Here is a 26,730-nt window from a genome sequence, read left to right as displayed (position 1 = left end):
GTAAAGTTCAAAGTTGGTAGACAGCTACTGCAGTCTATTTGGTATGGAAGTAAACTTATGGAGAATGGCTCTTTTAATCCTGATTGAATGATAGAAAAACATGACACTTGTAACTTGTGCTTATAAGTAAGAAAAGCATTGAATTGCCTAACCTGCCAAAGACCATATGTATTCTCTAATGTGTGTAGTAAGTATTCTTTAATATTGACCCTGATTGACCATTATATTCTGCACCAAATACCTTTTTGTTGCAAGAAGCATATGAGCTTCCAATGCTGACATCCTCTGAATTTGTTAGTTAATGGGATGTCTTACTGATCCAAAGGCTTCAATAGCTTGAGTCTTTGACCAGGAGAAAGTATGCAGATCAAGGGCTCATTTGTTGCATAATTTGAGTCGGTGGATCAGCAAAAACTTATGTCAGGCATCTGCTTGATAGCCAGGCAACTAGCAATTTTACAAGAATTTTTGCAAAGGCACTTAACATATTTCACGCATCACAGGTTTCCTGTTCTACTGCAAGCGAAGATGCCTAGAGCTGGAAAAGTGCATGGCTTAACAGGCACTCAGCATAGTGTTTATGATGCATTACTTTTAACCTATTATACAACCTATTATGAAGTGCATTGTCTGTTGACATTGATGCTGCAGTCCATATTCTCCTTAATGGTTCCCCTAAGAAGTCTGCCCTGGGCCTAAATACAGCAATTTCTGTATTGATCAAATCAAACGCTTTCGTGATTCATTGCTCCCCCCTTATGGTACAACAAACTAAGGTCTGAACTCGTAACGATTCCCAATCCAGAGATATTGAACTCTAAGTATTTATTATTGGTGACACCTTCACACCTCAAATGGTCTTACACTTTTCAGTTATTGAAAGAGGAATTCAATAAACTGTAAAACCATTTAACACAACTATATATATATATATACTCCATAAGGCCTATCTAACCCCTAGTCCGCTATCTAAGTTTCACTCAACGTGTAGCACACTATGCTGTATGTGCTCAGTAGCCCGTCACACCTTCTATCACTTATGAGCATGCCAAGTTATTCAGGTGTATTGGCAGCAAATTGTGCAGTTCCTCCACAACACCATGGGATCTCCTCTTTCCCTAAGTTCCAAACACTGCATATATGGGATATTTCCTGACCCTGAAGAAAATAAATTCATACATAGGTTTCTCCATGAAACCTTGTTTTGTGCTAATAAATTGATAGCTAGAGGCTGGATACAGGCTGTTTCCCCCACGTCCCAGGCCTGGGTCGCAGAGGTTAATGCTTCATTAGAGGAGCACCCCCGCTCCTCTAAGTATAATAAAGAATGGGACCACTGGCTACAACAAGCCAGTACCTGTGTATAATTGCCATTCTCACCTCTCCTCCCTCAGAACCTTTAGGATTTTTCTACTGCCCACCCTATGCCCTGCCCTGAACTAGTTGACCCCCCCTCACGTTGCCACTTTAAACATTCAGAAAAAGCTGTAATTGCAACCACGCTTATTTATAGAGTGTGTGATATAATGTAATGATGCCCTCTTTTTAAGGCCTAGTGTCCTGTAAGTTTGACCTCTCATGCTCATATTCAGTTCTGCTCTGACTTCTTCTATATGTACATACTTATTGCCATGGGTATATGTCTATTTATCTCACCTCTGTTAGTACGAAGTCACAGATTGTTCCTTTTTTGTATTTGAATTATTTTTCACTGTCCCTATTGTTTTATTCATGCTTTCGATTTAAAAAATCATCTTTTGTAATAGGGAAAAAAAAAAGTAAGCTTTCCTTTCATTCCTAAAATAGGCTATTGTAAAATGATTAATCGATTTCCCTTTTCTGACTCTCTGATTTAAAAAAAAAAAAAAAAAAAAGATTCCTTTAAAATCTGTTGTGTGTTCAGTATATATGGATAAGAGGTCTAAGGCTATTCACTGTTTTAGTGCATTTCCTAACTCGGGGAAACACTAGTTATAGCACTCCAGCTACATCGAATATAGCTCTGTCACATAACCGTTGAAAGTTATTTTTATCTTCTGATTTAGTGCATTTGTTTATGCATCATTTCAATAGTCCAATTCCAAAACTACTTTATCTTTGAAAATGTGTGCTTAGCCCCAATACTGCATTACTTTGTGAACTTCCAGCACTACAGGGGACCTTGAAGGGTTAAAAATAGGATAGAAGGTTTTTTGGAGGCTCTACCTTTTAAAACGGTTTTGCTTTTCAATTGCAAGAAACTAATAATAATGCAGACAACTCAGTGTCTTTCAGAAAAAGTTTTGAAAGTGTTTTGTACCTTCCTGTACAGAAGCCATTTTGGGGGAAAAAAGTGTTGTAGGTAGGGGAAGCTGTCATTGTGAACAGTAGTTTACTGTTCTAAAAATGCCCAGTGGCTTGATCGATATTGACCAAGTTTACCTGGTGCTGCAGCACAAAGAGATAACCAGCGGACTGCAAATAATAAAGACAACAGGCAGAAGTCCCTTGTCAAGATTTTGCATCCAAAATCTATCCAGATTAGGGAAAAACATTCAAAATCATATCAAACCGCCACCGGTGAGTACTTTATTATTTTCTTTCAGTAGATATTTGCATGATTTATCGGTAGTGTACTGGCCATGGAATATTTTTAGGACTTTCCTTTACTGCAGCATGTACAGATTTGTGGCAGGTGGCTCATTGGAATGCAGTGGTTGACATGGATTTACTTCTGGGGACTTCTGTTTTTGTTTCATAAAGAACATTTTAAACACATTTGTTTTTAGTACATTTCCACTTTTTGTGAATAAGTAAAAAGGGAAAAAGGGGTACTAATGTACCCCCTTACTAACATTCTTGGGAGGTGTGGATATCTGTGAGCCCCTCTTCCAGATTCTTCTAAGTTTCCCAAACAAACCCCCACATCTCTTTTGTGGTAAACAATATGAGGAAGAAGTCCTTGTCCCCTCAACATAATAAGGTGTCTTGCAAGGAGAGGGGACACTCTGCCGACCCTCTGCTTCTCGGCAAGACACTCCCTAATGTTGAAAGCCATATGATCTGGTCTTGAATGGGAGGGAGGGGAGCTTGCTGACCTTCCCTTCCTGACTATCTATGCTGCATCTCTGGAAAAGGCGTGTTTGGAATATCATTGTGATCCCCAGAGTGGGACAGTGTGCATTATAATAGCATAGGGTTCCCCCTAATCCCAGAATGCCACCTGGTTAGCCTGGAATGGCTGGCTAATGAACATGTGCTCACCCCCATCCTTTTTCCTGTATCAGACCAGGCCGCATGCAAAAGTTACCCACCCTCTGCAAGGCATCTTGATGCCACATTCCTCTTCCCTACATCATGTCTCCAAATAAGGAAGTGGGGGTTTGTGGAGGGTACCTAATCTGGAAGACCTTAATAAGGAGATCCCTAATATCTGCACCCTCCCAAGGGCATGGCTTGTTACTCATTCATAAAGTGACAAAGTAAACAAACACACACACACAGATATTAAAATGTATTTTATGAAATAAAACACAAACCTAGTACTTACCACCAGGTTGAAAAGGTTAGGTAACTTTACGTCAATTACCTCATCCAGTGAGGTAGTTAACATCAATCATGATATCCAGCGAGGTAAGCCACGTCACTCATGGCTTTTAGTGATCCATTTCAATCACAAGGACCCTGTACATGTTGTAGTGTTGCCGATTCACATCTTTGTCAATACTGACTGCAATCCTAGGTGATATCATCAACCAAACTTGGGCAAAGTGGTCACCCCGGAAATCCTGGCTGTAAGTTTAAATTCCCACATCCAGGATGTTGTCATGTAGCAGAGAGATAGTGGCATGCACAAGCCGCCCTAATTCAATCGACTTCGTGATTTTCAGATTTGGGTTTAGATTATTATTCTGATTTGGGGCTTATTCAAACTGGCCACAAGTTGGAGAGGCATATTCAAGCAGCATTCCAACCATAGCATGCACGAGAGACACAAAAGTGACAGAAACATAGGGAATGTTAGTATTTTGTTTTTTGTTAAAGTTGCCAAATTACATTTTTGGACAAATTAGGCAAAAGTGTTCTGACAGGAAGTATTCAGTCATATGATCTCTGATATCCAGCACACATGTTGGACCTCAAACAGTTGTTCACTGGGTTTGTTTCCAAATGTGGTAAAGGCTATCGTTAAACTTATAGGCAAGTCTTTCACGCACGTAATTGTGTAGCATGCAGGTTGCCTTCACAACATTAACAGCATTTGCAACATTTATCTGCAAGGATTAATATAGGATTCTCCATTTAATGGTGAGGATGCCAACAGTGTATTTTATCAGATGGCACAGGTATCTTTGAGAATAGGGGCATGTTGTATGTTCACCAATTCCAAAGGCTTCATCTTCCACAAAGTAACCGTGTATGCTGGCTCATAGTTTATTTTGTTCAAGATTCAGCTAATTTATTCCTCAAGCACTTGCTAAACTTGATTGAAGGGTAAAGATGATTGAATCACTGCTGCTACTGTATGATCCCACAGCAGTGTATATAAATCAGTAGTTCACATCCACAACAGCCAGTATTATCAAAGACAAATACTGTTTGTAAGCAAAGAACCTGCTTTCACTGCACAGCGGCATCACAATGTTTTCATCAACTGGCTCTAAGCAATCTGGAAAGTTGGTTACCAAAACTGGTCATCATTCTTCTGCCACTTTGCTTGTGTTAGCATTACAACATTCTGCTTGTTTCTTCAATATCAATTGAATAATAAAGTGTTTGGTTGACTTGGTCTAGGTGGAATTCAAAATGCATCAAAAAATAGAATATCTTGTAGCTAGAAACCTGGGAAATATTAAAAGAAATACGTGGTGGTTTTTTTTTTTTGTTTGTTTGTTTTTTGGGGGGGGGGTTTGAGGTTTTTTTGGGGGGGGTTTTGCTGTCCAGATTTTGAAAATAAAATGAAGAAGCATCAGGGGCAATTACAGAAATGAACTAATTCTCCAGAAAAAAGAGCAACGTATTAGGGCTGGGGCAAGCAGAATATTGCCCCAGCTCCATTTTCACACGCTGAGCTCTCTCAAGCCATATTTTGAGCTGTGGGAGTAAGTAAACAATATATATATTTTTTTATTTTAATCCTTGAAAAAAAGATCTCCCAAGCTCATATTTTTGTCCATTTTCAGAACAGAAAGCACTTTGATGACAATTATGTGTCCCGTTTGTGGAGGACAAGAAGGAATCATTGGCTAAGGCTGACACAATCGGCACTGTGGAGCAGTTTAAAAACAGTCTGGCAGAGTCTGACAGCAATACCTCTGCAACCACAGTGAATTTGTCTGTGGAGCACAAGAGGAGCCAGGCCTGTCAACTTCGAGGCTAAGCCGTAGGCCAAGGCCTGCTCCGAGAAGATCAGCAGCTAACCAAAGCCAGTGTTAGAGAGATGAGAATCACCATGTTAAATACCCTAAACAAAGTCATTAAAAACTATGGAAGGAACTCAAGAATATTTCCTTGCAATGACCATTGTGCCTTTACTCAGAGGTTTTAGAAAATAAAAAAAATGGCACTCCATGAAAATGTTTAAGCAAATAGAATCCTACAATCCAGAAGATACACTCTAAAACACATAACATGTCAACCAGCACCACCACTTGCACCACCAGTACCAGCATACAGTTATCCCCACCCTCTCTACTACAATCCATACCTACCACGCCAAGTCCCATGAACCCTACACTTGACATGAGAACAATTCTCACAGATCCCACCCTCATCGCCATACTATTCCACTTCACCTCCATCATATTTTTCTACACCATCGCCAATATTCCTGGGGTGAATGTCATTCTTACCGTGTCCTAACCACCTCGGTAAAAAAAAACATAAAAAAAAAACAAAGTAAATCCCTCCACAGGATTTCCAGTTACCTCCTTGCACTCTGTTGCTTTTTAGATTCAAATGCTTTTTAGATTCAAATATTTTGTATACAAGTTATGCCTTGTTCACATTGCCATCAGAACAAAAGTGTTTCTTCATTATTCCTTGTTTACGTGGCCTTCAGATTACAACTCTTTCCTCATTTAAACCATAAAAAATTAAAAATGCATTTTCACCAGCAATTTATGCAAGTTTTATTACAAAATTATAACATCCTAAACAATGCAGAGATAACGCAACTGTCTACTATTGCTGTAACTATTGCCATCCAGTTTGCTGTGTCCTGCAGTACAAAGTCTGGTCTCTCCATTTCCAGAAGGTTGTGAAAGCTAAAGTATACATAAAAGAAATTTGCATAGAATTATATACAACGTTACGATTGTGCTAGGTAACTCCTTCTAGCCATCCATAAACATGTGGCAGGTTGGAGGTGGGCCTTATTGTGTGCTACTATATAGATACAATATGTTGCTGTTTTGTTTCAGGAAATTGCTCAATTGTATGCTTGCAGCAATGTGGCTGAACAAGCACACTCCTGACCATAACACTGTACTATATGTGGTCACATGAATCCACCTTTTTAAGCTTACAGCTGTGGTAGAAAGGTTCTAAAAAAGAAGTTGAGAATCTACACACAAAATATATTGTCAAGATTCACAACTTTTTACAAATCATACTCATGAATCAATTAACCAATCATTTAACCACTTAAGCCCCGGAGGATTTGGCTGCTAAAAGACCAGGGGGTATTTTGCGATTCGGCACTGCGTGGCTTTAATGGACAATTGCGCGGTCGTGCGACGCTGTACCTAAACGAATTTGACGTCCTTTTTTTCCCACAAACAGAGCTTTCTTTTGGTGGTATTTGATCACCTGTGCGATTTTTTGATCACGCGCTATAAACAAAAAAAGAGCGTCAATTTTGCAAAAATAACAATATTTTTCAAATTTTTTTATATGAAATTCCCCAAAAAAAAAGTAAAAATCAAAATTTTTTAACATTTTCGGCCAATTTGTTTTATGCTACCTATGTTTGGTAAAAAAAATCGCAAAAAGCGTATTTTGATTGGTTTGCGCAAATGTTATCGCGTTTACTAACAAAGGGAGAGATTTTTGTCATTTTTGTTGTTTTTTTTTTTAACGCGTAATGGCGGCGATCTGCGATTTTTTTTTTTTGCGGTACTGCGACATTGCGGCGGACAGATCGGACCCTTGACTGACATTTTTGACACTTTTGGGGTTACCAGTGACATTTCTACAGTAATCAGTGCTATATAAATGCACTGTTACTGTAAAAATACACTGGCAGTGAAGGGGTTAACTTTATTTGAGAGGGAGGGGCTGTGTGTGTCCCTAGGGGCGTGCTTTCTACTGTGATTGGCTGTGGCTTGAGGTGTAGTTACACTGATCAACGGCTCTACATAGTAGAACCGTATGATAAGTGTTTCTACACAGGGAGAACTGACAGGCAGCTTGTTTACACAAGCTGCCTGCCTTTCTCCCTCTCCCCCGCCGATCGCCGAGTGACCAGCGGACATCGGGTCCGCCAGTCACACGCGCGGGGGGGGTCCATGACCGCGCGGGAGCGCGGCGCGCGCTCGCTCTCCAGACCCTCCCAGCCTAGTGACGTACCGATACGTCACTCTGCCTGTGAGGGGCTGACCGCCGCAGTATATGTTCGTGCGGCAGTCGGCAAGCGGTTAAAATGGTTATAAAAGATGTTTCACTTCCTGGTCTCACTGGCTTTGATGAGGTAGCGGGAGCCATTGGCTTCCACTGCTGTCAATCAAAGCCAATGACAAAGGGAGCAGGTGCCAGGACCAACTTCCCCTGTCTGTCTATAAACATAGAGAGTGAGGCTTGGGACCATGCCCACATGAGTGGACCCATAGAAAGTTGCTTTCTGTGGAGGCACACTCGGCAGAGAGGAGGAGCCACAAGCACCGATAGGGGGACCCAATAAGAGGAAAATTAAAGTCAATCTTCACATCTAGGTGTATACGTGAATAACTCCTGCACTGCCATTTAAGCATTGCCATTTAACCACTTAAGGACCAGAATGTTTTACCCCCTCAATGACCAGGTTACTTTTTGAGATACGGCACTGCATCGTGCGACGCTGTACCCAAATATTTGAGTATTTGATCACCTCTGCAGTTTTTAATTTTTGTTTTATAAACAAAAAAGAGCGACAATTCTGAATATAAAACAATATTTTTTACTTTCGGTTGTAAAACATTCCCAATATTTTTTTATTTCTTTTTAATTTATTTTTTTTCATCCGTTTAGGCCAATATGTATTCTGCCACATATTTTTGGTAAAAAAAAATCCCAATATGTGTATATTGATTGGTTTGCACAAATGTAATTGCGTCAACAACTAGGGGATAGATTTATCTCTCTCTCTCTCTCTCAACCCACAACAGGAAAAGGGAGTGATGTCAGAGTGAGTGGGATAGTGCTAGTGTGCAAGTAATATCTGCATTTTATGTACGTTGTGATGTGAATGAGCCCTCAAGATATATGGTCATTTAAAGAAGAACTCCAGGAATTTCATCTATTCTAATAGTGTGTTTGCATATAAGATAGTAAGTCCAATGAGGTGTATGACACTTTTATTTACTACTTACATTTTTGCTGAGTGCCAGGAGTACAGCTATTGCTGTACTTCTGGCGCTCTGGCACCGGACCTTCACGTTTCCGATCCTGCACGGGCAGAGTCGTTTGCAGCAGCCAATCTGCCCACATCTCCCCTCCTCTCCTCTTGCCTAATCACAAAAGGCTTCTGTGTTATGTAAAACCATTCACAAAATACAAAGTATTCTGTGAATAGACAGTGGATAGTGCTCTGTAAAAATATGGGTAAAAAAATAAAAGTGAGAAGTCCACAAAGTGGCATACACCTTGTTGAACCTAATCCTTTATAAACCAGCATACTTTTAACAGTCGTACAATTCTTAAATTGTGGAAAGTGATCTTACTAGAATGGCAGAAATACTTTTTCAGCATTGTGAACCAACCATGTAAAAGCTCAGAAACTTATAACAGAGCTGCCCAATCAAAGGAAGAAAAATGCCAGAAGCATAATAAGATCAATAAAGATCAGTATAGTTGTTTTTATTTTATTTATTATTCCTCTGGCATTTTTCTTCTTCTGGTTTGACCGACCTGTATTACCTACAGCAGTCTATTCAAGAATTCTGCAATAATCTAAGTCGATTTTTTTTTTTGAGGGGGGGGGGGGGGGCGGCAAGGAGGTTGGGAATTTTTGTTATCTTTACTATAAAATACAATATAATGCGTAAGGGAAAGTTGTTGACCCCTTAATGCATAAAACATTGATTTCACTTAAGATCTAATATATCTTTTGCTAGCTTTGCACTGCTCCGTACTTTTATATCATGTTTTATTTCATATTTTTGGATTGTTACTTGGAAATCTGGAAAAAAGAGAACATTCTGTTTTAACAAATGAGCAATTTTTCTCAAACTCCTTGAAAATTAAATGGCAGTGCCAAGACGCAAAGTGAAAATACTTTGCTTCAGTTTTTTTTTTTTTCTATTCTAGAACAACATTTTCCGTAAACCACATAAAACACTGGTGTTGAATTGACTTTGTACTTGAAAAACAAAATTACATTTACTTTACCTGTTTTGTTCCACTCCCTGGTAGGACCACTCATTTTGTTTGCATTATAGAAAGGGACACTATACAGAACATGTACATAGGAATACTTACAAATAATAGGACCACTATATAGAATATAAAGTGTAGCATTAAAGAAAAATTCTTGCCTGTATACCATGAAGTGAAATGGGGAACTGTATGTTGTATATGTATTGGTGACTGCAGTTTGGTCTTTCACAAGAAAGTGTGATCAACTTTTAACAACCATCTGCAAACGTGTCAATCAATGAGGCTCAAGCATAAGCATATTCTGTTTTAATTTTTATTTCTTGATCTAGACAATAATTTTGATTACTCACAAAAATGGAAAATACTTTTTTTTGGCAAAGCTTTTTTAAAAGGATAGTTTTACATATGTCTTGAACTCTGTTAGATTTACATTTAAAGTTTAGATCACATTTGGCTAGGATTTAACACTTCTGGACCAGAAGGTTTTACCACTTTAATGACCAGGCCATTTTTTTTTGTGATTCGACACGTGTGACTTTAACGGACAATTGCGCGGTCGTGCGATGCTGAACGCAAATCAAATTGATGTCCTTTTTTTCCTCACAAATAGCGCTTTCTTTTGGGGTATTTGATCACCAGAGATATTTTTATTTTTTGCGCTATACACAAAAACAGAGTGACAAATCTGAAAAAAGCTATATTTTTCACATTCTGATATATAACATTCCCAATAAAAAAAAAAAAAAAAAAAAAAATTTTTTCATCATTTTAGGCGAATTTGTATTCTGCTACATATTTTGAAAAAAAAAATCCCAATAGGCATATTTTGATTGGCTTGCGCAAAAGTTATTGCGTCTACAAACTAGGGGAAAGATTTATGTAATTTTTATTTATTTTTTTACTAGTAATGGTGGTGATCCTGCAATTTTGTAGCGGGACTGTGACATCGCGGTGGACAGATCGGACCCCTAACTGACATTTGTGACACTTTTGGGGGGACCAGTGACATTACTACAGTAATCAGTGCTAAAAAAAAAAACAGTTATAGAATAAGAACACTGGCAGGGAAGTGGTTAACTCTCTGTGTTCATTCTGGAGAGAACAACGGTCTGCTGTGTTTACAACTGCAGACCGTCTCTCTCTCCACGGGGAGCGATTGCGAGTGCCCAGCAGCAATCACGGCTGCCAGCCGCATGGACCAGCTTCCCCACTGCCTAATGGGGATACGCACTGTACGTCTGCTCACGCAGCCAAGCCAACCTGTCGCAGTATATCTGCGACGGGCAGTCGGCAAGTGGTTAAAAACTAGACAAATTGGCACAGGAGGACTGTACCCCAAATTGCTCTTGAATTTGTGTCAAGCCTTTGAAGTAAAGTGTCAAGGTTTTTCACCTTATTGCATTCTATGCATTAGGGTGAAAACCCTTCTTGGTTGTTGCTGCCCCCCCCCCCCTCTGTTATTCTTCCCTGAACCCGAATGTTCCAGCGACAAGAACGAGCCCAGCAGCTCCAGCTACTGTCCTGGGTCATCATTGGATAGATTGATAGCAGCAGGAGCCATTGGCTCCCCCTGCTGTCAATCAAATCTAGTTACACGAGAGCGGGGTGCGGGGCTGAGTCCTGCTGTCTGTTTCAAAGGATGCAGCAGCGGGACTCGTGATCACCCCCGCACATCTGCCCAATAGAAAGCGGTTCTCCGTGGGGGCACCCGATGAAGAGGAGGAGCCAGAAGTGATGCCGGGGCACCCCAGAAAAGGAGCAAAAGGAGCATTGTGGTTTCTCTGTGCAAAACCCTTGCACAGAGCAGGTAAGTATAACATTATTTTTTTTTTTTTAAATTAACTTTTACAGTCACTTTAAGAGCAGATTTGTTTACATTTTAGTTATTTTATTGTAGACCCTCACCCCTCTTCATCTGTAGTAAAGAAAAAAAATTGACTAACTGGAAAAATTATTTACACATTGTCTCCTACATCTTCTAAGCTAGCTTACTTGAAAGGACATATTAATAGGACCTAATACATCTTGTCACTTCCTTTCTGACCACATACATTATATTGCCTTGCTCTTTACTGTTTTTGTTTTTTTTTAATTGGTTATCACTAAATGGATATATTCTAGTACATGTTATTCTGCCAAAAAAATCGTGATTATTTGTTTTATTGACTGCTGGGATTGGGTTGACTGGTTTAAAATTAGATATCTGTGTACCTAAGATGGAGTCTGCTACAGTTGGCTGTGTTTTAATTTTAGGAGGCATTACTTTCAAATGTGTGTATGCTTTTTGTTGCGTACATTTTGGAAATTCTTAAATGTTCATAAAGAAGTTCGCAGTTCATGTAGTTTTATCTAAAAGTCTAACAACCATACTGTAGATCAAGGGTCTTCAAACTATGGCCCTCCAGTTGTTCAGGAACTACAATTCCCATCATGCTTTGCCATGTCTGTGAATGTCAGAGTTTTACAATGCCTTATGGGATGTGTAGTTCCACAACAGCTGGAGGGCCGTAGTTTGAGGATCCCTGCTGTAGATTGTCTTCTGTCTGCATTGTATTAGATTTTAGGTAAACGTTAGACTTAGTTAAGGGCATTAGGCTGATGTTAATACATTGATGCTCTCTACTAAAAGCTGCAAGATATATTGTTGCTGTAAACATGACCCATGTATGCACATACATTTATATTGACTGCCTACAGCCATCTGAACCAATATTTTTTATTTATTTTTTTTGCAGGAGAGGATGAAAATGAGGGTAACCTGATGGTGCTAAGTTATCCCCAGTATTGCCGCTATCGTTCAATACTGAAACGTATACAGGCCAAACCTTCTTCAGTTTTGGCGGACCACTTTGTTCAGGCACTGGGGGGCATTCCCATCATCAACAAGAACACAAAGATCCTTTACTGCCGGGATACATTTGACCATCCAACTCTTATTGATAACGAAAGCATATGTGATGAATTTGGTAAGTCAGACTGCAATAATACAAATGTAATAACTGCTGTATTTTTAGCCAGGGTTTATGATGACGTAGTTCATATTTTACGTTGCTTCTATGATTGCCATCAGTAACAATGAAGTAGAGGGTGTTCACCTTACTAAAGTGAATTTTTACTTTTGTGAATCACTATAAGAAACTTTCACTTTGTAATAAATTACCCAATGATATGCAAGTAAAAAGCTTTTTCCCATCATTTGCCACTTCCAGCCATCTCACCTAGGAAGGCGACACAACTTTGTTATGGTTACGAAATACAATGGTGTCATACATCCACCTATAGCCTGGTGAAGAAACCATGTGTGCAGACAACAGACCATGATTGACTTACTAGTGAAGCCCCTTCTTCCTCTCTCAATTTAGTGATAGATAGTTTGAATCATGTATTGGCAGGCTGATAGTAAAGGTGATCCATCAATCCACTTGGGTACAACTAGCATTTAGTATTTTTACGATGTGTATATTGCAAGGGCTATACCTGCTAGCAATATCACTGTGTTCTCCTGGCAGGGATGGCTCCCTGCGCCTCCCCAATCCCCTGCTGGGAGAAAAAAGTAGCTCCGCGAGTGGGATTCCCCCATCGACACTGAATGTGTTGATGGGATAATTACATTTTCCCGCAACCCCATGGTTGCGGGAAAGAAAATGCTATAATTTATTACCTGAAGGTTGTGTGGTGCATAGAATAACAGAGAGTGATATGAAGGTCTCATGCACACTAGTTGTCAAAAACCCTGCTTTTCTGTGTTAGCCTATGTGTCCATGCTCACATAGGTACTTTAATGGCACGGAGCATTTAGAGGCAGAAAAAAAACCCAGGGCAAATCACGTTCAGAAGAGGTGCTTGAAGTGCTGCAGACGAAAGTGCTGGGGTGCTCCAGAAAACAGCCAGTGCAGAGTGTCTCAATCCCCTCCTGGGACCCTACTCACCGGAAGCGATGGACCCTCAGCTAAAGGTCAAATGGGCTTGGGACAAATACAAATTCACAGGAGATCTCCTTTAAGCTGGCTGGCGCTCTGTCACTATAACCCCTTTTTTCTTTCTCTGGGAAGCTCAAAAGGAATGAATAATCCACATAGTGTAGTCCATAAAATGAAATTGTATTCCCCCACAATAGTATTACTTACAGAGATTTCCAAACAAGTAACGCATGTAAAGAAGGATCGGTCCCACCGACTGATACACACTACTTCCAGGAACGCCACTTTCATTTTATGGACTACACTATGTGGATTATTCATTCCTTTTTGAGTTTTTTACATATTCTTCTTAGCACTAATTTATGCACTTGAGAGATTTTATTATTGTCATTGAATCTTTTTGCTAGTGATTTTTGTCTGAGTCCTTTGCTTGGTGAGCAGCAGCTGCATTATTTCACACTTATTTTTTAGTCACAATTATTTACATTATCAATATTTCACAATATATTATTCACATATTAATTTAGCGCAGGTTTTAACCATTTAGATTACATTCAGAAGAGGAGCGTTCTGTTGCAAAAAAAAAATCTTGACCTGCCTAAACGCATGCGAACGTGCTAGGCATGTGTAGCGCTTGAGCACTCATTTATATGACTGGAATAAAAATTTATTCCGGCCAATGAAATTAGTAAGCACCAAAATGCTTGATGTGTCTAAATCCATTTTAAAAAAAGTGGCTTTAGGTGCGCTTGTAATGCTACTTTCGCATTCCAGGAGAAAGGAGTTTAAAAGAATTGCAGTCTGCATGCGGCCTAAGACAGAATTAGATAATTATGCAAGTTATGTGTAAAACTGCTTTTCATTATTTTTAAAATCATGCACGACTGCATCAAATTATGTTTTTCTATCTGCCTTATGTTCTGCTTTAATATTAATAGCATATAAATAAACAATGATGCCCATACATTTTTTGCCGTGTTTAGGCACAGTATACATTTTTATAGCATAAAAGAGAAATCTGTTCGAAAAAACTAAATTTTTTTTCATGGCCACTATCCATTACGGAAATCTACATGTCCTCTTTAAAGCATACATAATAAAATGTCCTCATCTGCACCTTACATAACGGTTTAGGTATGCACCTATAGAATGATACAAATCTATACAGAATAACTTTTTACTTCTCTTCAGCTGTACCTGATTCCAAGTGAATCTTATTTACTCAGCAAAACTTTTTGTAAGAATTCACTTTCCTACCATATATTCTGATCTCTGATAGAAAATGCGTGATTTATATGTGTAAACCCTGTTTTAATGCTGAAAGTTCAGTTTTAGAATATGTTTTTAAAATATTGATTCCCCTGAGTGTGAGCTGGTATAACATGCCCTTGCATAGTTGAAACATGATTATATCTAGCATGCAAATTCTCAAAATAATTAGTGAAGGACTCATGTATGAATACCAAATGATGATATTAAATCCATTTATAGAGTTCTGTTTTACAGCTACATTACCTGTTATTAAAATGTGATGGGGTTATATACTGGCAAACCTCCAATGTATTCTTATATTGCAATATAATACTGCATCATATTTTATCAGTAGTATTTTTAATACAGCTTATATGACTTTTGAAATTCATTGTACTCAGATGATCGTTTGCAATGCCTAAAGCATGAAAACTTCTGTTAATTAGTTTAGTATTGAATGCCCTTGTTTGTTTGTTTACAAAATTCTGAGTATATAATCACTATTTGTAGAAATGGCTGATTTTTTTTTTTTTTTCCCTCCTAATGTAATTACCCTGTCTGGTGCTTAATATAAATTTTTGCTGATGCCAACAAAGCATTATGAACATTTAGGAAATGTATAAAATCTACCTCTCTCTAAGGGATATACAGTATAATATACCGTTTATTAGCATTGGGGTTTGCTATAAAGATACGTTTAATCAAATGGTTTTTCACTCCTGAAAAACAAAATGGCAGTTTATATACAGTGGGTACGGAAAGTATTCAGACCCCCTTAAATTTTTCACTCTTTGTTATATTGCAGCCATTTGCTAAAATCATTTTAAGTTCATTCTTCTTCCTCATGAATGTACACATAGCACTCCATACTGACAGAAAAACACAGAATTGTTGACATTGTTGCAGATTTATTAAAAAAGAAAAACTGAAATATCACATGGTCCTAAGTATTCAGACCCTTTGCTCAGTATTTAGTAGAAGCCCCCATTTGATCTAATACAGCCAGGAGTCTTTTTGGGAAAGATGCAACAAGTCTTTCACACCTGGATTTGGGGATCCTCTGCCATTCCTCCTTGCAGATCCTCTCCAGTTCTGTCAGGTTGGATGGTAAACGTTGGTGGACAGCCATTTTTAGGTCTCTCCAGAGATGCTCAATTGGGTTTAAGTCAGGGCTCTGGCTGGGCCATTCAAGAACAGTCACGGAGTTGTTGTGAAGCCACTCCTTCATTATTTTAGCTGTGTGCTTAGGGTCATTGTCTTGGTGGAAGGTAAACCTTCGGCCCAGTCTGAGGTCCAGAGCACTCTGGAGAAGGTTTTTGTCCAGGATATCCCTGTACTTGGCCGCATTCATCTTTCCCTGGATTGCAACCAGTCGTCCTGTCCCTGCAGCTGAAAAACACCCCCACAGCATGATGCTGCCACCACCATGCTTCACTGTTGGGACTGTATTGGACAGGTGATGAGCAGTGCCTGGTTTTCTCCACACATACCGCTTAGAATTAAGGCCAAAAAGTTCTATTTTGGTCTCATCAGACCAGAGAATCTTATTTCTCACCATCTTGGAGTCCTTCAGGTGTTTTTTAGCAAACTCCATGCAGGCTTTCATGTGTCTTACACTGAGGAGAGGCTTCTCCTGCATGAAAGCCTGCATGGAGTTTGCTGCAATATAACAAAGAGTGAAAAATTTAAGGGGGTCTAAATACTTTCCGTACCCACTGTATATTGATATATTTCACTAGACTAGTGAGTTCTGTACAAATAAAGTATATCTTCCTAAAAATGAGTGTACATACATTGAGCAAATTGTCCGGTATATGGCAAAAGGTCCCAATCAGCTGGCTTTCAAAGGGGAAGCTGGACATATCACTCATAGGCATCCCAGGACAGCAGGGCTACTAGTGGTGGCTTACAGCCACCCATATATCCTGTTGCAATCATTGACCCGTTTCTGTGTACAATACATGTTGTAACTTGGCATGGTCATGTTTTTTGCACTCCCTACACAGCTTATGCATTTTTGTTGGTGGAATAGTGTACAGTACTATGTACTTGACGTTAATCCAAACTTGGTCCATACTGTTAAAAGGTATTAAAAGGTTTTTCTAACTGTTGGTTGGTTCTAGTTGTACACAAAGTGGGCAAACTGTCCCTTTAGCCTCTGCCACTAGTCTGTGTATCTTTTATGAGTATCGTGTTTAATCTGATTAGTGTGGTATTCATGTTGCAAGTCAACTGAGGTAGGAGGAGGAGATGCAAGATATTTGGCCTGGGGGACTGGAAGTATATATGCAGTCCTGGGTGTAGATTCTTACAACTAAAGGAATGCCTGGTAATTTTAAGCAGACAGCTAAAGTTGTAGAAATTTTCAGGGGGGTGGTAAATATTTCCTTTTCATGCAAAACTTGGGAATTGCCTTGACAAACTAGAAGAAAACTAGCTGAGATGGAGGAATGCCTTTTAGTTTAAAATTGTTACATATAAATTCACTGGCTCTTGATTTGTGAACAAATTGATATGTTAATGAATTTAGAATATATCAATGGACAGGTCTTTCATGTATAACTACTGTTTAGTGTAAAGTTGTGTAATTGATGCTATTCTATACCTTCAATTTAAACAGGTTTTACCTATGGATTGTATTCATTTTTGAATTCTAAGTGTCTTGAGTGCTTCCCGCTGTTCTTTCCTATGGAGATAGTTACTGAATTATACTGTGTTGTCAAATGCAAGCCTACGTTTTTTTGTAATTTTTTTTTTTTTTCTTTTTAAATGGTTACACTCTGTCAGATGCTTAATAATGTATATGTAACTTTTTGAGATAAGTGAAGATGCTCTTTCCATTGTGCACACAGCAATGTCACCATAACAGAAACCTCCTAAGCTAGAACACGGACTGCAGTAAAACAGATTTTGGCTGGAATTCCACTGCAATCCTTCAGAAGGTGGCTTGGTCTGTCCACCTAAAATACATTATCTCAGAGTTTAGAACAAAAAGTTACCAAGCTCAATTCACAATGTCCTCATCATATGCATCTTAAAACTTAGGTGTGTGATTTTCCCCTCAGCTCAGCCTCATTCCTAAGGTGAAAAGTAGGCCCATATTTATTTAGCTCTACCCCACATTGATGAGATGATTTTAGCTAGCCATACACTTCTTATTCCTTTGTTTAGCCCATAAACTGAATGTGAGAAAATTAACAGATTATGGACGGGGGTATCTCTATTGCAGGATATACGATTCAGGTAGCTGCAGCATCCATTGCTGCCTGAATACCCTCTCAAACAGTGACTGCATCTGTGATTGTAGGCTGAACAGCGCCTGCATCCTATTTTCCACCCAGCCCAGTAAATTTTTCCTTTATTTTTATTTTTTATTTTTTTTTTTTCAGAATTGGCTCAGTCGATTTTAACCACTTCCCACAAAACAAGGTACATGTCTTTCGGCTTGCAGATTTGGTTGTACCTACTGGGATGATGCCTGCAAATCCCCTCAAAGCCGGCGGTCGGCTTTCAGGAGATAACAGCCAATGGGGCTTAGCAACCGTTCGGCCATTAAACCAGCAAGTGAGAGGGGATTCCCCCCCCCCCCTCCTGCTGCCTTCCATAGCTCTGCCCGGGTCTCCCGTCCCACCGGGAGACCTAAACAACCAGCCGGCACGTCCGCCGGTTGGTTGGAGTACCGAACAAAGTTGAATTTGGCTTAGATCGGGTCCCTGATCATGTAACCTGGAAGCAAGGCACAATGTCACTTCCGGTTTACTCGGCTGCCAACGGAGCTGATTAAGAAAAAAATGTCAGCATTCAAAAATGCAGATTTTGGCATTTTGAATACTTTTAAGTGCAGTGGAGGGGTCTGGGGTCCCTCCCGATCCCTCCATAAAGAGTGCCTGTCACTAGGGATGTTTACTTTTTAAAAAAAAAAAAGTGTTAAAAATGAAAAATAAAAAAGGAAAAATGTTTTTAAAGCGCCGCTGTCCCCATGAGCTCGCACACAAAATAAAGCGCATACGTAAGTCACGTTCTCAAATTAAAATGGTGTACAAATCACACATGTAAGGTATCGCCACGTTTGCCAGAGTGAGAGCAACAATTCTAGAAAAAGACCTTCTCTGTAACTCTAAACTGGTAACTGTTAAAATTTTTAAAGTGTCGCCTATATAGATTTTTAAGTACTGTATTTTATTGCCATTCCACCAGTGGGCGCAGTTTTAAACCATAACATGTTAGGTACCTGTTTACTTGGCGTGACTTCATCTTTTACAATATACAAGAATATTGGGCTAACTTTACCGTTTCATTTTTTTTAAAATGTCGTAAAATAACTTTTTTCCAAAAAATTGCGTTTGAAAGACCACTGCACAAATACCGCGTGACAAAAAATATTGCAATGACCGCAGTTTTTTCTCCAGAGTCTTTGTTAATAAATATATATATATATATATATATATATATATATATATATATATATATATATATATATATATATATATATATATATATATATATATAATCTTTAGGGGTTTTAAGTAATTTTTTTACAAATAACTTGTAAACAACTCGTGTCAGAAATAGGCCTGGTCCTTAAGTAGTTAAATTGACTTTTGTTGTGCTAGGTGGTGCAGACAGAGCCACCCATTGCTCAAATTCCAGTCAATTCAGCAGGAAGACGAAATTTAAGCTGTGTATGGCTAGCTCAGGGTTTTTCAACCTTTTTTCAGTCAAGGCACCCTTTAAAATGATGGACAATCTCGAGGCACCCTCCAAAATTTTGGACAGTCTTGAGCATCCCATTCTAAAATGGAAGAACTATTCTGATAGCTTTACATAATGCAGCAACATCAATACATGTAGGACACCCAACATTAGAGGTGATTTATTCTTCCAAAGCAAATACACTTTTGCAAATGTACTGACTAGTATTCCAATGTTTCTTTTACCTCACTTTTGAGACCCCAAAGCTGATGGAGAGGGGCAAGGGAGGGTCAAACAAGGATGATATGCAGGCAACTGACATCCTCATCAACGGATGATGTCATTGGTCGTTTGGAGGTTTGCAGCTAGAAAGTTGTAATGGTGCACAATGAAACTTTGTGTCTTTGTGTAACCAAAAGGCAGGTTTCATCCACCCACTGGCTTGTATACAATTTTGGGGCAAATTGTAGGCATTTTGTCAAGGCACCCCTGAAGAAACCTTAATGCACCCTGATTGTTAAAATGCTGGCCTGGTTTAGAGCTGGTGTCAGGGTTTGTAAAAGGTTAAATCCACCCTTATCGAAAAAATAATACATGCATGTCGTTTTGCAGGAAAAATATGTGCATTAATTAATTTTTCTCACAGAAGCCTGCAAAGCATTGCACCTGATTGGTGGATTGTGGGTGAAATGCCAGGCTCCTGCATACACCTTCCTTTTGCTCATATCTGCATACAGGCTTTCAGCTGTAAGAAGCGTCCATGGACTACAAGTGTGCTGATCAACGCACTGGCAGTTTGAGAATTACATGCGTCCTGTTATGGTAGTTTATTCGGTCAAAGAGTCCTGTAACTGAGCGATGTGACTGTGCGGTCGGAGAATTGCATAGCGGCGCTGATTTTAAATGTGACAGGAGGGGAATTTGTTGTTGGGATGATGTTACACCTTACACCCTAAATACAGGTAGGAAAAGGAGGAGGGGGGGGCGAAGGGGGGACCTTTTAGAAGGGTACCGTCATGAGACCAATATACATAATTAGACATGAAATATAATTTTTATTGAATTGAACAACATAGATTAAAAAGTATATACTGTTTTTCTGATCTCACAGATATCAGTAGTACAAATATTATAAAACAAAAGGAACAGAAGCAACAAAGTAGCAAAACATGGATAACAAGATCGTTTCCTACATAAAGGGATGATAGAGATATCTATACAGACCCTAGACTAACCAGATGAAAATATTACTCATTAGTTCTGAATGTAGTAGACGAAGATGCCTAAAACCTTGCCCGACATGTTTTGTGGAATAACCGCTTCCTCAGGGGCAGTTGAGGGGTCATGTGAACATCAAAAAATGCTACTAAACAAAAAAGAAAAAAACAGAAAAACGTGTGTGTATGTATATATATATATATATATATATATATATATATATATATATATATATATATATATATATATATATATATATAATCAGGACATATTGTGGTAAGATAGTCAAAAGATTAATACATATATCATACATAAATGATGTCATTATCTGAGGTATAAAGGATCATACAGGGGAGCCTAGACCATATATAACACACCTGTATAGCGTGTAGAACACAGATCGGTGGACGAGCCAAGGATCATAAGGTAGGTACTCCCCTAAATACAGGTAGCATATAACATCTTCTAAAGGTGAACTTATCCCTTAAGCCCAGCTTAGGCTACTTTCATAATGATGCAGACTAATGGGCCATACACACTATCAGATTATCTGAAGACTTTTGTCTGTAGACTTACCAAAACCATATAATATGAGGTCAAACCTAAACACTTTCAAGTTGTATGCAATCCGGCAGGCCCTTGCACTACATAGAAAAGGTAAATCTGAAGGAAAAAGTCTTCAGATAATCTGATAGTGTGTATGGCCCTTAATTCCTCCTCCAAGGAATTAGTCTGCATTGGGAAACCACAAACTATTTACCATGTTATACCGTAAATATTTTTAATGGTGAATTATAACTTTATTATTAAGGGCCACTACCATTAAGTAAATTAAAAAGCCTTAAAAAAAACAATGTCCTTTTTTTTTCTTCCACATCCACTGTTAAATATCATGTTCTTATATGATCCATAAGCTGCCAGAAGCAATATAGCATTTTTCGTTAACTTCACAGGAGGAAGTAATCTTTATTCATTTCCAAACTCATTTCTGCATGTTGCAACTGCAGTCCTCTCTGGTTACGTTATAATAATCCTGTAGGAAACATATTTATGAAGTATTTACGGGTAAGGAAATCACATTTCACTGGTCTGCACAGTGATATTGCTGTTAATGGCAAAAATATTGTTTACAGTATTGTGCAATTTCTGTCTGAAGCTTTGAAATGCAAATAGAAATGTCTTCCCTTTTATTTACTGGTACATTACTTAGAATGACTGTTTCTGCATACTTTAGGCATGAATAATTCCTTTCACAAAATGACTGTTTCAAAAACCACATTTGCTTCTCATTTTGTTTCTCAACACCCACTCATAATAATTGTCTTTTATGTAGCTTTTTTCAGCTCTTGTGTTTTTAGAATATTTCAATCCGAGAGCTAGTAGATCTGATCATTTTTGCAAAGAAAATATTTATTCTTGTAATTAATCCAATTTAATTACTGTTCCCTGGTTGAAATTAGAATAATAGAAGTATCACTGTTAAAATCAGATGGCTAAATTGCAACCCCTGTAAACAAAAATGTGAATTTAAAATTTGAGGGAATATGCAAAGTGATGTTTCCTCTGTGTGGCTGGCAGCCTTTTGAGCCCATGTAAGAATAAAGAACTCTGAGTTTTCAACTGACAGAATTCTGATAGTAAACAGACATTATACTGCTTGTTTTTTAACTTGCCTCTGACAAAATGAGAAACCTCCTTAATAGAGTTTACATTAGCATGCTTCAAGCTGGAGCCACCTTCAGCTGGACTTTTTCTTTAGTTTTTTTTCTAGGCCTTGTTCACAGCATACATGCATAGAAACTGATGGAAGCATCGTGCAGATTTCACTTGCAGAGACAAAATATTACATATGTTTTCATCTGCGTTTCAGTGAGCTTTTCTGCACATTGACATCACTTTTTATGTGTTTCTTTTGTGCCCTTTTTACACAACAATGTTGATATCATGTTAGGGGATTTTCACGCAGATAACTGCATACACGTTGCAAATTCCGGCACAGAAAAAGAATGTGCGTGATTCCAGTGCTGTGGTGTGTACAGGGCACATAGAGAACAATGTTTTTTTTTTGAGTCCTTGCAGAATGCGTGCAGAAAAACCGATGTCTCTGCACATGGTGTGAACGAGGCCTCAAATTGCTAATTTTTTAATGTTCTTTTTAAGGTACTCCTCTTTCACATACAGTTGTGCTCATAAGTTTACATACCCTGGCAGAATTTGATTTCTTGGACATTTTTCAGAGAATATGAATGAAAACACAAAAACTTTTTTCACTCATTTTTAGTGTTTGGCTGAGGCCATTTATTATCAATTAACTGTGTTTACTCTTTTTAAATCATAATGACAACAGAAACTACCCAAATGACCCTGATCAAAAGTTTACATACCCTGGTGATTCTGGCCTGATAACATGCACACAAGTTGACACAAAGGGTTTGAATGGCTATTAAAGGTAACCATCCTCACCTCTGATCTGTTTGCTTGTAATTAGTGTGTGTGTGTGTGTGTGTGTGTGTATAAAAGGTCAATGAGTTTCTGGACTCCTGACAGACCCTTGCATCTTTCATCCAGTGCTGCACTGAGGTTTCCGGATTCTGAGTCATGGGGAAAGCAAAAAATTGTCAAAGGATCTGCGGGAAAAGGTAGTTGAACTGTATAAAACAGGAAAGGGATATAAAAATATATCCAAGGAATTGAGAATGTCAATCAGCAGTGTTCAAACTCTAATCAAGAAGTCGAAAATGAGGGGTTCTGTTGAAACCAAACCACAGTCAGGTAGACCAACTAAAATTTCAGCCACAGCTGCCAGGAAAATTGTTTGGGATGCAAAGAAAAACCCACAAATAACTTCAGGTGAAATACAGGACTCTCTGAAAACATGTGGTGTGGCTGTTTCAAGATGCACAATAAGGAGGCACTTGGTCTGCATGGTCGAGTCGCCAGAAGAAAGCCATTACTACGCAAATGCCACAAAGTATCCTGCTTACAATACACCAAACAGCACAGAGACAAGCCTCAAACCTTCTGGCACAAAGTCATTTAGAGTGATGAGACCAAAATCAAGCTTTTGGTTACAACCATAAAGGCTACATTTGGAGAGGAGTCAACAAGGCCTATGATGAAATGTACATCATTCCCACTGTGAAACACGGAGGTGGATCGCTGATGTTTTGGGGATGTGTGAGCTACAAAGGCACAGGAAATTTGGTCAGAATTGATGGCAAGATGAATGCAGTATGTTACAAAAAATACTGGAGGAAAATTTGCATTCATTAGCCCAGAAGCTGTGCATGGGACGCACTTGGACATTCCAACACGACAATGATCCTAAACACAGGGCCAAGTTGACCTGTCATTGGCTACAGTAGAATAAAGTGAATGTTCTGGAGTGGCCATCTCAGTCTCCTGACCTCAATATCATTGAGCCACTCTGGGGAGATCTCAAACGTGCAGTTCATGCAAGACATCCCAAGAATTTACAGAAACTGGAGGCTTTTTGCCAGGAAGAATGGGTAGCTTTACCATCTGAGAAGATAAAGAGCCTCATCCACAAATACCACAAAAGACTTACATCTGTCATTGATGTTAAAGGGGACAATACACGATATTAGGAACTGGGGCATGTAAACTTTTGATCAGGGTAATTTGGGTAGTTTCTGTTGTCATTATGATTTAAAAAGAGTGAACACAGTTGATAGTAAAAGGCTTCAGCCAAACACTAACCATGAGTGAAAGAAAAGTTTGTGTTCTCATTCATATTCTCGGAAAAATGGCCAAGAAATCCTAATTTATGCCAGGGTATGTAAACTTATGAGTACAACTGTAGTGTTCAGTATCACCCGAAATAATATAAAAGGAATTTTTCTTCTTAGTTGCATTTTTTATTTATACAAATGCTAGTGACCATAAAAAATACATCATAAAAAGGCCTAGCTGGCAGATATGTAATGAATGGATTGCTTGTGCAGTATTATGAAACAGGTTGTACTGTACATTGGTGCAGATTATGGGAGGACATATTATTTTGGTTCCAAGTTCCCTTTAGTACCTTCACTGCACACTTGAACTGAGAGGTGATGTTACTTGTTATCACACAAAGGGACAAGCAGGATGTCATTCAGAATGTAAACCTGCTTGATTTCCACTCATCACTAGAAAATGTAGTAGGCCATTGTTTTTTTTAAAAAACTGGTTGTATAAGTATTGAGCCAGTTGCTTTTATGTATATAAAGTGTTGACAGATTAACCTTCGCTGCAGCAGAATGGAACAAGCAGTGCCTGTATTATTAAACGACTGATATTTATCCATAGGATTTGTGAAGAGATCAGAAGATTTAGACATTTTGAATATGCTTTGCAAAGAGCAAACGAAAATTATGAGGAAGCTAACGGAGTTTAACTCTGTCTGTGCCAAGAGCACAAGTGAATGAGGAACCAGATATGCTTTAGTTTGAGTGCTTTACTTGAAGGTTGTTTTATGGTGTAAAAATAGCCTAAAATAGAATTCCTTAAAGCCTCATGCACACGGAGCTTTCAAAATGCCACTTATACAGGCATTCAAGGCTTTTTTTTTATGCCTGTAAAAGCACCTCTGTTAGTCTATGTGGCCATTGAAGAGCAGAAAGTTTACAAGCAGAAAAAAAAAATGCACCAAAGGCACATTCTGAGAGGAGCTTTTGCGCAGGCAAAAAATGTGCACGTAAATGTTTTCCACTACCCAAAATAAATTAATGTTTGAGCCAGTAGGATGCATTTGCGCTCAAACGCCATACATGCATAAATTTACATAATTGTCATACAGATTGTAATATTAGAGACATTTTTTTTCTGCCAACTTCTGGCAGAAAAAAATGCTATTTTTCCATAAGCATGAGGGCTAATAATGATAGTACAGCACACTACTATGTAACTGTAGCAGTTTTGGCAAACTGATAATCTGTCTAAGTGCCGGGTCACACTTGTGCGATGCGGGAAGGCTGCGAATTCGCAGCCTGTTCCCGCATCGCAAACGCACATCTGGCAGTTCACACTGCCATATGCGATACGCTGGGGGTGTCAATGAAATGTTAACGACACCCCCATTTTGATCGCATATTGCAGTGCGATCTGACAGTTCGCACAGGATCGGATCGCACAAATGTGAACCACTGTGCGATCCGATCCTGATGCGGCTGAAAAAATGCCTCATGTGCGACTTTTGTGCGGGTGCAGTGTGAATTTAGCCATACAAAGTGTATGGCTGAATTCGCACTGCACATCCGATCGCATGTAATGAAGTGCGCTCCGATATTACATGCGATCGCCGCACACGCGGAAGTGTGAACCGGCACTAAACTTGCTATAAACCTAGTTCAGCAATTAAAACATTATTTAGCAATGTGGTTACTGTCACAGCCTTAGGTGTCATGTGTTTTGTGTATAATATGCTTAAATTTTGAAAACTGGTATCCATATACTCCTGTGTATCGAAGTAGCTATTTAGCTGTAGGTATGTCTAATTACTGCAAATTATAGTGTTGGTTCCAGTTGTAAACCTCTAAAAGAAAAAAAAAATGAGTGATTTATTTTACAGGATCATTTTTGTATTTTAACATTATGCCCATCTACTGCAGTTAAATATGATTAGTGCTGACATCACCAAGTCATGTTACGCCTAGCTTGGCTGCATGCCAGCAGAGCTTTCATATATATATATATATATATATATATATATATATATATATGTATATATATATGGTTTTTTGGTAGTAGTAGTAGCAGCATAATCATTTGTAATGTGCATTAGTATTGTTATCAAACTTAAAGGCAAAGAAAAGTTCAACAAAGCCAGCACATATATTTGATGGCTGGGTGTATAACCCCTTAAGATGTTGCATTAACATTCTGCAGAACGACTTCCATAAAAATCCCAGTGAAAACCGTTGACCTTGCAAATGTCCTTTTTCTCCCTGTGCCTTAGGCATCGCAACTAAACATAGTTTTCGCTAGGTCTGTAAAATACAATATACAACACTTCTGGCTCCGTTTACATTACAAATCATCATTTGGTGGGAAGTGGGTTTTAATAGAAAATTACCAAACACTATTACACTATAAGACA

At 38.7% G+C, this 26,730-nt stretch overlaps 1 protein-coding gene across 3 annotated transcripts in view; it reads left to right on the top strand.

Moving 5' to 3' along the window:
* Positions 1-26,730, top strand: part of ARID5B (AT-rich interaction domain 5B) — a 367,300-nt gene that overhangs the window by 144,763 nt on the left and 195,807 nt on the right. For all 3 annotated transcript variants that reach the window (XM_082268249.1, XM_082268251.1, XM_082268250.1), the window contains one exon: positions 12,288-12,518. In XM_082268249.1, coding sequence (XP_082124375.1) covers positions 12,288-12,518 — 231 coding nt within the window. The remainder of the gene's footprint in view (positions 1-12,287; positions 12,519-26,730) is intronic.

The sequence above is a fragment of the Pelophylax lessonae genome (assembly GCF_965119305.1).
Source record: "Pelophylax lessonae genome assembly, chromosome: 9".
Taxonomy (NCBI): Eukaryota; Metazoa; Chordata; class Amphibia; order Anura; family Ranidae; genus Pelophylax; species Pelophylax lessonae.
The sequence above is the reverse complement of the archived record's forward strand: the minus strand, read 5'-3'. Positions and strand labels throughout refer to the sequence as shown.